Source organism: Gigantopelta aegis, chromosome 6 (assembly GCF_016097555.1).
Source record: "Gigantopelta aegis isolate Gae_Host chromosome 6, Gae_host_genome, whole genome shotgun sequence".
In the NCBI taxonomy this organism is placed as follows: domain Eukaryota; kingdom Metazoa; phylum Mollusca; class Gastropoda; order Neomphalida; family Peltospiridae; genus Gigantopelta; species Gigantopelta aegis.
The window spans coordinates 61,176,567-61,192,908 of NC_054704.1; the positions used below are offsets into that span (position 1 = coordinate 61,176,567).

The following is a 16,342-nucleotide window of genomic DNA, read 5'->3' on the forward strand; positions in this document are numbered from 1 at the left end:
GCACCAAAGTATGAGTGTAAAAGAACTACATGTACACCAACTTTGTAATTAATCCACTTGCCTGTATTAAGTATATTTGGATAGTATTAGTAAATTATATTAAAAGGACGAAATATACATATTGATAAATATTTTCAGGATTCCCTTTCAGCCAATTATTTAAAATTTAGTTTGACTATTGGAAGAAAAAGTAAACTGATATGTAAAAATTTATTGTAGACAGAACAAACATTAGAATTATCAGAAATGCATTAAAGGTATAGATATTTATTTTCTAAGCTAAAATATATATATATTTAAGAGTACATTTGCCAAACACATATTATAATTGCTGCAAACTTAGAAATAGTCCCGTTAAGCACCTAGCACAACAGTTTACCAAGTCTTTATGATATTTTCTATCATTTAAGTGTATAAATAAAAAAACAAAATAAAACAAATGAAGACATACATGTATACTGAACAAAAAAAGAAACTTCCGATTTGTACATATAGTATTTGTTGTGTTAAAGAATTCATTGTGTAATGAAATTATATAGGTAGTATTAGCCTTGAGCTGTATTATCAGGATTCATGAATTTTATCGATTATTTTTGCACTGTTAATCGTCGACAACGTGAAATTCAATTTGCACGTGTATGCATGGTTCGACATGTCCCGTGTAGTATTCGGTCAATTTGTTTTACTTGTTGTCAAGTGAACGAAAACACTTCAAAATTTGTTAAAAAATTAAAGTTTTTTACATTGTAGCATTTTTAGTATGCCAAGAATACCCAATAATTTACGCGAACGGGCGATTGGCATGCTTGATGCTGGCATGTCGACAGAAGACATCGCAAGGCATGTTGGGAGTTCTAGTCGAGTGATACGAAATCTTCGTGTAAGATTTCGAATGACAGGAAGCACCAACGACTTGCCACGTCGTGGACATCCGCGTGTTACAACGCGTGGTCAAGACCGCTATATCATAAGCACGCATTTGCGCAATCGATTCCAAACTGCCACTGCTACTGCTGCTAACACACCTGGGCTTTATAATAACCGAATCAGTGGGCAAACTGTTCGTAATTGTCTGCAGGAGAACGGTTTACATGCACGATGTCCTTATGTCGGATGCGTTTTAACGCAACGTCACCGTCTAAGTCGTCTTAATTGGGCACGTGTACACACTCGTTGGATACGGCGACACTGGAATACTGTTCTTTTTTCGGATGAATCCAGATTTTCTTTACAACGTGGTGATGGCAGGGTGCGCGTCTACCGTAGGAGAAATGAATGCTATGCTGACTGTTGTGTTCTTGAATGAGATCGTTTCGGGGTGGGGGTTCTGTCATGGTCTGGGCAGCCATGGCCCATGGTTATCGTTCACCACTAGTCGTCATTGATGGCAATTTAAATGCTCAACGTTACCGCGATGACATTCTCGCTCATCATGTCATTCCTCTGTTCCATAACAACGCCAACATCTCTATTTTTCAGCATGATAATGCCACCTCTCATACAGCTAGAGACACTGTAAACTTTCTTAGGACAAATAACATTGATTTCATTGATAACTGGCCCACTAAAAGTCCTGATCTCAACCCCATCGAGCATGTCTGGGATAGTCTGGACAGACCATTGAGGCGTCGTCCCAACCCAAATGCTAACGTCAACGAACTTTGTCAAGCACTCATTCAGGAATGGAACAATATTCCACAGGCAGAAATCAACACTTTAGTCAATTTTATGCGCCTGTGATGCACTGCAGTGGTCAATTCAAGAGGTGGTCATACCCGTTATTAAGTGGGTGGGTTTTTTTTTTAACCCCTACCACACTTGGTCAAAATTTCTCCCAGTTTCTGTTAACCTATGGCCATGATTTTTGCACCAAACGATGCATCATGGAACACTCTTTAAACGCATATATAACAATTATTCCCCTGGTTTGTTTTCATCAAGTTAGCGGAAGTTTCTTATTTTGTTCAGTATAGATCCTGTTGTCCAGTAACAGACACAATATTTCAGATAGCAATGTAATTATTTACTATAGTATTTTTCCTAGCTTGTTTTAGCATGGTGCAGCACCATGCCTCAATAGTCTAGCACCCTCTTGCCTTAATCAGCATCATGCTCCCCTGAGATTAAACAAGCATTTTTCAGTAATTAATTCTAAAATTAACCTTTATAAAACACCAAAAGGGGTACTATTAATTAATCTTTTGCCATTCATTTATTAACGCAAGCACATAAATTACATTAATGTTTATTTCAATAAATTTTTGTGTATTTTTAATGAAAAACAAGTGCCCTAAAAATGGTGAAAATGCCCGAAAAGTGTTTGGTCTACCATGCCTTGCCTAATTTCTAGGTAAATCACTATACTATATAAAGCAAACGATTCTGTTACTCAGTTATTACCAGTATTATAAATAATTGTTATAAAATTTAGTCATCATTAACAGAGCAGAGTTTTGCAGATATGTTATACTGGGATCAAAATGTGTTCCAAGACATATGCCACGTCCGTAACGGGTTTTTATTAGGTAATGTAATTTCTACAAAATGATCTTCAATATTACCGGTAATTACTCTAGAGGCTTGTACATAAGTTGATAAAAAAAGATAAGGTATCATATACCGTTAGTCATAATCCTGAACTTTAAAAACAAAATAGTGCTTGTATAAATATACAGATTATTTGTACAAATAAGACTGGAATTACCCAATACATTGTGTTTAGTCAGTAAGAATCATTTTAGTATTTTGTTTATAAATATTAGAAAATAAAAAATAAAATTACACAAAGTCTTTAAGTTATGGTATTCATTTTATCTTTTGCATTATGTTTTCAGATCAAGCAGGTGCCTCCAGATGAGCAGTTCTCGTTTGATCATAAGGTAAGTGTTAATACTCGTACCTCTTGAAGTTTTATATTCATGTTGCTCATCACTTACTATTTGCATTTACCATAGTTTGACACCCAATAGCCAATGTATTTTTCGTGCTGGGGTGTCGTTAAACATTCATTCATTCAGTGTTAATAGTCATAGACACAAGGTAAGTGTTAATACTACACATACTGGTCAAAATAGTATACACACAAAGATACATGTTTAATCATAAGGTAAATTAAGTGTTAATACTACACATACTGGTCAAAATAGTATACACACAAAGACACATGTTGTTTAAACATAAGGTAAATTAAGTGTTAATACTACACATACTGGTCAAAATAGTATACACACAAAGACACATGTTGTTTAATCATAAGGTAAATTAAGTGTTAATACATGTACTACACATACTGGTCAAAATAGTATACACACAAAGATACACGCACACACACACACACACACACACACACACACACTTATCAAATTCATTATCTTTAACTTTGTGAATTCCCTCACATGGAATTCCAGATAAAGTTAATGGAAGAAAGGTCAGTATTTGCTAGATAGGGTGAATAATTGGGTGTGTTTGCCTGTTCACATTCAGAGCAGTCTGGACTTGTAGTTCATGGACCAAATATCATCTGTGAAACTTGTGCATACCAGTAGTTTAAGATAATTACAGATGATTTGTTTAATCAAATATTTGTTTAGTCATTTATTTATTACCAAATAAACAGAAAAACCAAAAATGTTGGTCAGATTACATGGTGACAGTAGAATATGTAGGCTATTTGTAGAGGAATTAGTCCTATGTTATAAAACATTACATATGAAAAATACTAGATTTTGTTTTAAATATAATTTTGAAAACCCCTTTGGACTATCTAGGTCTGTCATATTTAGAATTTGCATACAATTAAAGGCACATTCCTGAGTTTGCTGCAATTTTAAAGATGTCATCGACTAACAGAGACTTTTTAACGATTGTAATTACATATCAAATATATTTTTCTGCATAAAATATTAGTGGCTGTATATTAAACATGTTTCTGATCGTCCTAAAATTTGTACTAGGCTAAATTTAATTTTATTTCCTAAAATATTTTTTTTTTGTATGTACGAAATTATTTGTAGACAAAATCCAGATTGGGCTTCTTACAAATATTAAAACGACCAGAAACACATTGAATATACAGACAATGATATTCTAAACAAGAAAATATATTTAATATGTAAGTTTAATCGTAGAAATATTTTATTAGTCAGAAACATCTTACAATGCAGCAAACTCAGGAATGTCCCTTTAACAAATTAATATGGTAGTATAAACTCTATATACAGTCAAACCTGTATATAAGAGCCTTTCAAGGAACCTAGCAAATGTGCACATTTTGGACAGATGGCTGTTATATACAGGTAAATAAAAGTACATATGAAATAATTTACTATGAAAACTACTACTGAAGTGGAATGCATAAACATATCAAAAGTTGTTGCAGAAATGTAAAATAAGAAAGACAAAATATAAATAGTTTCTACTACATAAAAATGTTATTCAAAGCATAAATTGAACATGTTTTGTTGACATGCAATCACAATTATTCACCTTTTGAGAAAGTAATTTATCTTTAATTACTTTCCAATTAATTATTTAGTCCACTAGACACAAAAGGTTGCATGCAGGTACGAAAACATTATACATTAATTAACAAAAGGGCAAGTTTGCCAATGTGTACTGGCTGACCAAGCATTGTGGCAGACTAGCAGCAATCACAAATTTTAGAATACCTTTCAGTGTTGGTGAGTCGGATGTATATGTATATGTAAGTTCGGGGCTAGTTGGACTTCAACCAATGACAAGTTGCCTTTCAAATGACTGACATCACACAGATATAAGATGAAAAATATGATTAATTATGCAGTGCTAGAGTATGTACCAATTTGTTTCAACTTAAGTAAATCAATTAGTTTATATTGTGACTGAGACAGGCCAATACATGTATATATCTTATGACCATTATGGCAAGTTCAGTTGTCCATTGGGCAAAAAACCTCACAATTCATTGTATTTTGTGGCTGTTATAGCAGGTTCAACTATTAATTTTGGCAAAAAAAAAAAAAAATAGAGAGAAAAAAAAGTATCCATGTACTGGCTGCATGGAACAGGTGGCTGCTATTATATACAGGTAAAATAAAGAAGGAAATACATTGATCAAGATTTATGGTGGCTGCTATATACTCTTCAAAAAAAGTAGGGGAACCTGAAATATTAATATTAATATCAACTATTAGACCGAACATACGTTTTGACCACAGACATCCTAGTAAAGAACATTCAGGTTTGTTTATGAATGAATGAATGAATGAATGAATGAATGAATGAATGAATGAATGTTTAACGACACCCCAGCACAAAAATACATATCGGCTATTGGGTGTCACAAATGGAGGTTTGTTTATGAACACACCGAAACACATTCCATAGTTTGCACATGCATCACGCAGTTGCCCCGTACACGTGTGTGGGGTCATTCTCGATTTTGACAATTTCCAGGAAAGTCGATTAATCTGTCAGTCTTTTTCATTCTGTTGATCATACAGTTTGTTATTGTTTTGTTTTTAGTCATTTTTATTGTTTGAATTTGCGATTTACTGGTAAAAAAACACATCAATTTTCAAATTTCACTTCTGACCCCCAATCGTCCATCAAGATCTTTGGTGGTCATAAAACCTACTGCAATACTGAACTACTGGTTGTAATGTTTGCCCAGTTAATTCACTATTATCATTTAATCATTCCCCACAGCTAATACTTTACAATTTTGGCAATTGTAAATTCTTATTAGAGTTTCCCTACTTTTTTTTGAAGAGTATATATATAAGTGGTGGTTAGACCATGCAGTCTAATATGTATCTCCCTACCTTTTATTCTTTAGAACGACCATCAAAATTGTGCCAAACTTCCTTCATCAAAATGCGCACCCATTTCCCTTTGGCTTAATCAAATTACATAGCACCATACCACCTTCTGCCTTTTACCAGCTACTGTTGGACTGCTGGTGCTCCCTTGCACCTGCCAGTGCAGGTGGTCCCCCCTTGACCCACCCCAGCCCCTTCCTGTCCTGGACGGAAGGACAGGTGTGCGCTACAACAGCTGGCTCTGAATGTGCACGTTAAATAATTTCCCATTCCCATTCCATGCAGTCTTAACTGTATAGCGACTGTAGTTTCATTTTTCTTTTAAAAAATAAATTGGGCAACCTACCAGTAATTGTGAAAACACAAAAATGAGTTAGTTAAAACAGAGCCTACCCTCATACTGGCAATGCACCAATACACAGGAGTTAATTAAAACAGAGCCTACCCTCATACTGGCAGTGCACCAATACACAGCTTGTTTTAGAAAGCACAAGTCAGTCTGGTCAAAGCAAAATGATCTTTGTACAACTCACAAAGGCATGTAACATGGTAAATTAAGCCTTTCTCTGTCACCACCCACGGGAATTTCTTTAAATTTCTAAATTGTTCCAGTGACTGTAATTTTGTGAAATATGGTTTAATTCTGTGGTTTTACTGATTATAGGATATTTTTCAGTAACAAAATTCAGTTACATTTAATTATTATGTACAGTACTTAAGTTCTTTAAATCCTTCACCAATAAAATGCCTTCACTTAGTGATTTTTTTCTACAAAGGTTCATTGTAAACCCAAATTATATATAATATCACAGGAATGGATCATGGAATAGCCTTTTATTATAGAGTTCACTGATAAACAAATATGCATGCAATTGCTCGGAGATGGATCTGAAAGTCACATTTCCTGATCCATCACAGATTCATCACAAAACTTGTTGTTACAGGTTTTATGGGATTTGGGGATAATAGCACTTATTTAAAAAATAACAATAACCCACCTATAATCCCCAATTGCATGACCAATCATATTCGTACAGAATACTGTGAAGTAATTGATGAAATGTGTATAATTATGTGATGAAATGCATTATTTTGTTATTTCAGTGGGACATTGTATCAAATAAAATACAGCTGATAGCTGTGAGTAAGATTGTCAAACTGACAGCAGGAAACTGGGAAAGCCTTTCACATTTGACAAACCTGTACACCAAGAAAATTTTCCATGTTCCTCAGGTATGAGCTATGATTGTGCATGTACTAGCTAGTACTGTAAACCAATAAAAAAATTATTGTATAAATTTCAAATCATTCCTGCCCAACCTCAAAATACAAACTTTATATGCTCACATTTTTTATACGCCCATCTATGATGGGTTGTATTATGGTATGGCATTGTCCATCCATCCATCCGTACATCAGTCCATCAGTACATCCGCCTATTAACTTTTTATTGTCCAGACCATATCTTGCATACAGATGCATACAGGACCATCAAACCTCACATGTAGGAACGACTTGGGATGGCAGTGTGTCATGTACTATTACTAGGTCATTGTGACCTACTTTTCATGGTCTACAGCACATAACAGTAAATCCTGTCTGGACCATATCTTGCAAACAGATGCATACAGGACCATCAAACCTCACATGTAGGAACAACTTGGCATGGCGGTGTGTCGTGTTCTATTACTAGGTCACTGTGACCTACTTTTCATGGTCTGCTGCATATAACAGTAAATCCTTATCCGGACCATATCTTGCATACAGGACCATTAAACCGCACATGTAGGAACATCTTGGGATGGCGGTATGTCGCGTACTATTACTAGGTCATTGTGAACTACTTTTCACGGTCTACTGCACATTACAGTAAATTCTTGTCCGGACCATATCTTGCATACAGATGCATACAGGACCATCAAACCTCACATGTAGGAACAAATTGGCATGGCAGGGTGTTGCATTCTATTGCTAGGTCACTGTGACCTACTTTTCACGGTCTACTGCACATAACATCTTGCATACAGATGCATACAGGACCATCAAACCTCACATGTAGGAACAACTTGGGATGGTGGTATGTCACGTACTATTACTAGGTCATTGTGACCTACTATTCACGGTCTACTGCACATAACCATAAATCCTTGTCCGGACCATATCTTGCATACAGGACCATCAAACCTCACATGTAGGAACAACTTGGCATGGCAGGGTGTTGCATTCTATTGCTATGTCACTGTGACCTACCTTTCACGGTCTACAGTACATAACAGTAAATCCTTGTCCGGACCATATCTTGCATACAGATGCATATTGGACCATCAAACCAGATTTTCTTTTTATTGTTTTGAATATAGTTCATGAACGTACTAAATGCAAATACTAATTTATAATAATAGTTGATCGCATAAATGTGCTATATATTGAACAGACTTCTTGTGAAATTTGAGCCATCTCTTTGTTTCAAATATAGCTCAGTCGGTAAAACTTGAGGTGCTTTGGTCCAAAGGATCGAATCACCTAAGTGGACCCATTCTCTGATTAGATTTTTTTTCATCCCAGCCAATTCCCCACAACTGGTATATCAAAGGCTGTGGTATGTGCTGTCATATGTCTGTGGGAAAGTGCACATTAAAGACCACTTGCTACTAATGGAAAAATGTAGCGGGTTTCATCTGAAGACTGTTTCAACCCCATCTGTTTTCTCCAATTCTGGAGAGATGAGGACTGGGATGTGGAGGTGGACAGCGAAAGAAAGGTGGAGTTGTCAGATTGGGAAGAAATGAGATGGAATTCAAAGGAGAGAAAGAAAAGCGGGTAGTAGGATAACAGACGTGTGTGTGTGTGTGTGTGTGATTATATATATATATATATATATATATATATATATATATATATATATATATACCGGGTATATATATATATATACTATGTCAAAAAAGAAACGCATAGGCAAAATATTTATGGAATTATCTCTTTAATACAAAGTGGCATAATTTCGTTATTTATGATCGTAACACAAGCAAATTTGACATGAGTATGTGACAATGCTCTTACTATGGACTGACAGCAGTCACATGTGGGCGCTGAAATCAGTACCTTGTGTGGCCACCAGCAGCAGCAATCACTGCGCAACATCTCCTTGGTATAGACTGAATGAGTCTCTGAATCCGGGCACGTGGAATCCTAGCCCATTCTTCTTGCAGTGCATGTGAAAGTTGCGGAAGCGTCTGAGGCTCCAGGTCACGCTGGCGTACACGTCTGTCCAGTTCGTCCCATAGATGTTCAATGGGGTTAAGATCTGGCGATCTTGATGGCCATGGCAGCACATTAATGTTCTCATTCTGTAGGAAATCCATTGTTACATGTGCCGTATGTGGCTTGGGTTTGTCCTGCTGAAAGAGTTCTCTCTGTCGATCCAAAATGGGAAACATGTGACGGCAAAGAATTTCATCCCGGTAGCGTACAGCTGTCAGGATGCCTTGTACGAACACAAGTTCACTTCTGCCAGTGTATGAAATGGCTCCCCACATCATGATACTCCTTCCACCAAATCTGTCAACTTGAGTGATGCAGTTGTTGGCAAAACATTCATTGCGGCGTCTGTAAACACGTTGTCGTCCATCACATCGCTGTATAGAAGGAAACGTGACTCATCGCTGAACCATACTTGCTGCCAGTTTCCCAAGTTCCATCCCTGTACATTCGTGCACCAGTGAACATGTAAATGTCGATGTTGATGTTGCAGGACAGAGCCAACATACTTTTTCCTAGCCTATAAACCAGCTTCTCGAAGTCAGTTCCGAATGGTTTGTGCAGACACCCTTCTCAAACCAGGTATGCATCCAGCCGTGTTCATTGCTGTGGCAGTTCATAGGCTGTAGTGATCTTGTGCTGCAGTTGTTATGCGAGCCTTCCACTTCTGGGCTGGTCTTCAGCTGATTGAAACTGCTGGTACCCTTCCCAGAGACGTGAAATGGTGGACGTTCATGTGGCGTCTGACTGCTTACTGCAATTCACCTAACTGGAGGTGGCCTATTGCAATGTTTCAATTCTGCAGGCTTAGTCTTGGCATCTTGTAACTCGTCTACGTCGAAATGGAAATGAGGCATCATTGCGAGCATTGCAGTTTTAAATACCCATCACTACCCCAATCTTTTCCCCCGAGTTTCACATGCATTTGCCAAAATCTGACCATTTCTCACCTGCAATTGTCGCACAACATGCGTTAAATTTGTTTTAGGGTGCATTTGGGTATGCTGTTCCATTCCAGGAAAATTAACAAACATTGTTATTTAGCAACATTGTACAAAAAAACTATATTTTGTAAAATCAAACACTTTTTTCTTTCCCTATCAGCTATGCACTTCTTTTTTGACAGAGGGTATATATGTAGAATAATAAAAAATAAAAAAATAAAAAAGGTTTACTTAATATTGTTAACATCTCAGATCCATATCATTTAGTTCTAAAAGGTAGATTTTTAGAGCAGGATATTCCCGTAAAATATTTTGGGCAATTGCAGCTCTAGCCTGTTGTTTGACAGAGGCACATATATCTGTGTCTCCAGTCTGCTGTTTGTAGTATAGCTGGTATCAAAGCATGTCTGGTGTTTGACAGAGGCACATATATCTGTGTCTCCAGTCTGCTGTTTGTAGTATAGGTGGTATCAAAGCATGTCTGGTGTTTGACAGAGGCACATATATCTGTGTCTTCAGTCTGCTGTTTGTAGTATAGGTGGTATCAAAGCATGTCTGGTGTTTGACAGAGGCACATATATCTGTGTCTCCAGTCTGCTGTTTGTAGTATAGGTGGTATCAAAGCATGTCTGGTGTTTGACAGAGGCACATATATCTGTGTCTCCAGTCTGCTGTTTGTAGTATAGGTGGTATCAAAGCATGTCTGGTGTTTGACAGAGGCACATATATCTGTGTCTCCAGTCTGCTGTTTGTAGTATAGGTGGTATCAAAGCATGTCTGGTGTTTGACAGAGGCACATATATCTGTGTCTCCAGTCTGCTGTTTGTAGTATAGGTGGTATCAAAGCATGTCTGGTGTTTGACAGAGGCACATATATCTGTGTCTCCAGTCTGCTGTTTGTAGTATAGGTGGTATCAAAGCATGTCTGTTGTTTGACAGAGGCACATATATCTGTGTCTCCAGTCTGCTGTTTGTAGTATAGGTGGTATCAAAGCATGTCTGGTGTTTGACAGAGGCACATATATCTGTGTCTCCAGTCTGCTGTTTGTAGTATAGGTGGTATCAAAGCATGTCTGTTGTTTGACAGAGGCACATATATCTGTGTCTCCAGTCTGCTGTTTGTAGTATAGGTGGTATCAAAGCATGTCTGTTGTTTGACAGAGGCACATATATCTGTGTCTCCAGTCTGCTGTTTGTAGTATAGGTGGTATCAAAGCATGTCTGGTGTTTGACAGTGGCACATATATCTGTGTCTCCAGTCTGCTGTTTGTAGTATAGGTGGTATCAAAGCATGTCTGTTGTTTGACAGAGGCACATATATCTGTGTCTCCAGTCTGCTGTTTGTAGTATAGGTGGTATCAAAGCATGTCTGTTGTTTGACAGAGGCACATATATCTGTGTCTCCAGTCTGCTGTTTGTAGTATAGGTGGTATCAAAGCATGTCTGGTGTTTGACAGAGGCACATATATCTGTGTCTCCAGTCTGCTGTTTGTAGTATAGGTGGTATCAAAGCATGTCTGGTGTTTGACAGAGGCACATATATCTGTGTCTCCAGTCTGCTGTTTGTAGTATAGGTGGTATCAAAGCATGTCTGGTGCAGTCTGAAACATTTGACTGGAACTTGCCTGAGCATGTCATATCAGTTGCCATATTATCATTTTGTGTTTGGCAATGTATTCATTGAACTTGAGAGGTCATAAAGTGACAAGAATAACCAGGAATGTATGATTTTGCACATTAATTTCTGTACAAGTGTTTGCCTTACTCATTTCCAGTTCTAATTTTATTGCGGTGGCACTTTGACTGTCAAGTGTAGCCATATAACATATCATTATGATTATAGCCTATGAATGATTACCCACTGTCCCTGGAGGGTACTACCCTGAGGGTGAAACATAACATATCATTATGATTATAGCCTATGAATGATTACCTGCTGTCCCTGGAGGGTACTACCCTGAGGGTGAAACAGCTTATCTTTTAGTATAAAACGACTCCTGGTGAAAGACTATTAAGGGCGAAATCACATGGTACTGTAACCAACATGAACGACTGTTTGTGACTTTAAACATCAAGCAGTGTATTTGGTGGCAGAACGTTTTCTCTCTGGAAATGATACTATCGTTGAAATAGTGACCTCATAGCTGTGTACATAAAGCAATGTCATTGACTATTTCCCTTCTTTCCTTTCTTTCCTTTCATTTTGTAGTGTGATTGACGATTGTTGATATATTTAATAAAAAAATATTCTTTATTTACAGGGGGCAGACAGGTGGAGCAATGACTTGTATTTTGGTAATCAGCGTGTGGCATGTCTCAACAACTGTATTATTGAATTGTGCACATCTATTCCTACCAAGTATGTTAAAAGTTTACCAAACTGATGTTCACAATCATATATTATTGAGCTGTGCACTAGGGTCTCCACGAGTAGTCGAGTACTCGGGCACGGGTCAAGTTTACCAAGAGTCCTTTCACAGATAGCCACAAAATAGTCAACCGTACAAGGAATAGGATAGGATAACATATTAATGTACCTACACATGTATATCCAACTAAGGTTCAAGCACTGTGCAAGGAAGAGCATTCTCGTTTAATTATATTTGTTTATGTCATTTTGTCATATGCTTGCAGCCGGTTACATTACAAGGCCATGAGAAAGTGTGCAATACAATGCACTGGTATGATTTGGCATCCATGTTCAGCACTGGAATTAAGATGCATAATTCTATTTTACTTTATTCCTTAGTCTCATTATCATCTAGTGTAAGTGTCGGGTACTCGGTTTTGGGTCAAATTTGTCTGTCGAGTACTCGAGTCCACTAGCTTGGACTCATGGAGGCCCTATACTGTGCACATCTATTTCTACCAAGTATGTTAGAATTTGACCAAACTGATGTTAGCAATCACATATTATTGAGCTAATCTCTAATTAGGGAACAGCAAGGGATTTTCTGAGTGCATCATGATATACAGCATTTGTTAGGCCAAACATTTCAGCTAATCTTTCTCTTAAATGAAAAAAATGGGTTTATTAATAGAATAGAATATATTTATAGAATACTATAATGCCAAGGTGATGACATATAGCACTTCATATATAGCCTCGGTGGCAGCGTGGTTAGGCCATCGGTCTACAGGCTGGTAGGTACTGGGTTCGGATCCCAGTCCAGGCATGGGATTTTTAATCCAGATACCATCCGCAAGGCTCAATGGGTAGGTGTAAACCACTTGCACCGACCAGTGATCCATAACTGGTTCAACAAAGACCATGGTTTGTGCTATCCTGCCTGTGGGAAGTGCAAATAAAAGATCCCTTGCTGTCTGTCGTAAAAAGGGTAGCCTATGTGGCGACAGCGGGTTTCCTCTAACAGTGTCAGAATGACCATATGTTTGACGTCCAATAGCCGATGATAAGATAAAAAAATCAATGTGCTCTAGTGGTGTCGTTAAATAAAACAAACTTTACTTTTATAGCACTTCAATAATTTTGTAAATAGAGACTATTAACTGAAGAACTAAACACATATACATGGGCGTCCACCAAATTCACTGCAATATAGAAAGTCCACATCTCTGAGCCTGATTCTGCTGATTGTTTGGCATATATTTGATTAATTATGATATTGTTGTAGATTATGATATAGTTGTAGATTATGATATACATGTAGTTGTAGATTATGATATAGTTGTAGATTATGATATACATGTAGTTGTAGATTATGATATAGTTGTAGATTATGAAATACATGTAGTTGTAGATTATGATATTATTGTAGATTATGGTATAGTTGTAGATTATGAAATACATGTAGTTGTTACTTGTAGATTATGATATAGTTGTAGATTATGATATTGTTGTAGGTTATGAAATACATGTAGTTATAGATTATGATATAGTTGTAGATTATGATATTGTTGTAGATTATGATATTGTTGTAGATTATGATATAGTTGTAGATTGTGAAATACATGTAGTTGTAGATTATGATATTGTTGTAGATTATGATATAGTTGTAGATTATGGTATAGTTGTAGATTATGAAATACATGTAGTTGTAGATTATGATATTGTTGTAGATTATGATATAGTTGTAGATTGTGAAATACATGTAGTTGTAGATTATGATATTGTTGTAGATTATGATATAGTTGTAGATTATGAAATACATGTAGTTGTAGATTATGATATTGTTGTAGATTATGATATAGTTGTAGATTGTGAAATACATGTAGTTGTAGATTATGATATTGTTGTAGATTATGATATAGTTGTAGATTGTGAAATACATGTAGTTGTAGATTATGATATTGTTGTAGATTATGATATAGTTGTAGATTGTGAAATACATGTAGTTGTAGATTATGATATTGTTGTAGATTATGATATAGTTGTAGATTATGGTATAGTTGTAGATTATGAAATACATGTAGTTGTAGATTATGATATTGTTGTAGATTATGATATAGTTGTAGATTGTGAAATACATGTAGTTGTAGATTATGATATTGTTGTAGATTATGATATAGTTGTAGATTATGAAATACATGTAGTTGTAGATTATGATATTGTTGTAGATTATGGTATAGTTGTAGATTATGGTATAGTTGTAGATTATGATATAGTTGTAGATTATGATATAGTTGTAGATTATGAAATACATGTAGTTGTAGATTATGAAATACATGTAGTTGTAGATTATGATATAGTTGTAGATTATGATATTGTTGTAGATTATGGTATAGTTGTAGATTATGATATAGTTGTAGATTATGAAATACATGTAGTTGTAGATTATGATGCCCATCTAGAATTGGTCAGCTACTTATGTAGTACACAGTTGTGTAGAATGCGTGATGTATTACTTGTTTTTCAGACTGGCTGTTACAGAAGAAATGCTCAAACCTCTTCTTGAAGGGCTCAGTATTCAGGAAGCACTTGATGATAAGCGACTCTTTCTCTGTGATTATACCATTCTGACAGGAGTTCCATGCAAAGAGAATTTCATTGTAAGAAAATATTTATTTTATCAAGTTTGGGAAACATAATATTTACTTTGTGTAACAGCAATACTTTTTTTGCCTGGTCATATAATGAAATGTTGCATTTAATTTAATTTACAACCGACTGCTACATTATTGCATTCATGCACGTCTTGTTCCTCATTATGGTGCACAGGTGGCAACATTCTCAATTTCTATGTTGGCAAGCTTACATGGAATTTTGTGTTTGTAGCATAATGATGTAAATGTTTACTAGATTTTGTAAACATGACGACCCTATTTATTAGTATACTGGTATAATTACAAACCTCCCACTGTTATGCAATTTACTTTATTCTGATTGGACAACATCACATTAAAAACTGAATGTTATCATTCGATAAACCTCAGAAGATGATGTCATTACATCAAATGGCATGTCATTATGTAAAACAGATCATGGAAGGGATGTTAAACATTATTTTTGTGTATTTTTAACTGAATTGTTTGTTAATTTATTGATTTAGCATAAAATCGCTTCGCTACGCTGCTCGATTTTATACAATTTGTGACTGTTATACATTACATAAATTAATTTTAAAAATTCAAATAATTCTTATTTAATATGTTTGTTACTTCTCCTTCTTCAGTGTCCAGATCCAATTGGTCTTTTCTTTGTGAACGGCAACAAGCGATTGGTTCCTATTGCCATACAGTTGTTTCAGACACCTGCTCCTGACAATCCGGTAAGCTACTTTGTTTTGTAATTATTATACATTATCGTAACTTTCTTACCAGTTTAAACACAACAACCACATGTACAAATTAGTTGGACATTCTAAAATTCTATATACTAAACAAAATTATCCACTGGCATTTTAATGCATGTGAATTCCGTTGGAAGGAATCAGATGATTTTTGCTTTGAAGGTTTCCCAAGTCAAGCACACCTGATATAGGTGAATACCATATATTAAACATGATTTTGGTTGAAAACAAAGATCTTTTACTAATTTACTGGTGTAACATTTTATTTGTCCCTCACTGTATATTTACACACATATATGCCAAAACAATCTATCGCTACATCATATGTAATGCTTATTTTTCATATAATACTAATATATATATACATGTAAAATGTGTGTCTATCATCTTGGTTTAATTTCTATAATTTAATGTTGATATTTCCTGTGGACATTGTACAAAAATGATCAGTTTGTGTAAATGCTTCAATATCACATTTATGAACACAGAGATGTGCACAGAGAAGAATATTAGTTGGTGAACATTTTTACCAAATATGAAAGCAATCCCATATTGGATTATAAACCTAATAAAGTTCACAATGACCTTGACC

The 16,342-nt window shown here is 35.8% G+C and overlaps 1 protein-coding gene across 1 annotated transcript in view; it reads left to right on the top strand.

Annotated features, from left to right (window-relative positions):
* Nucleotides 1–16,342, top strand: part of LOC121374655 (allene oxide synthase-lipoxygenase protein-like) — a 59,154-nt gene that overhangs the window by 10,830 nt on the left and 31,982 nt on the right. The window contains exons 2-6 of the mRNA XM_041501764.1: nucleotides 2,835–2,879; nucleotides 6,903–7,031; nucleotides 12,262–12,359; nucleotides 14,878–15,010; nucleotides 15,634–15,729. Of these exons, the coding sequence (XP_041357698.1) occupies nucleotides 2,835–2,879; nucleotides 6,903–7,031; nucleotides 12,262–12,359; nucleotides 14,878–15,010; nucleotides 15,634–15,729 (501 nt within the window). The remainder of the gene's footprint in view (nucleotides 1–2,834; nucleotides 2,880–6,902; nucleotides 7,032–12,261; nucleotides 12,360–14,877; nucleotides 15,011–15,633; nucleotides 15,730–16,342) is intronic.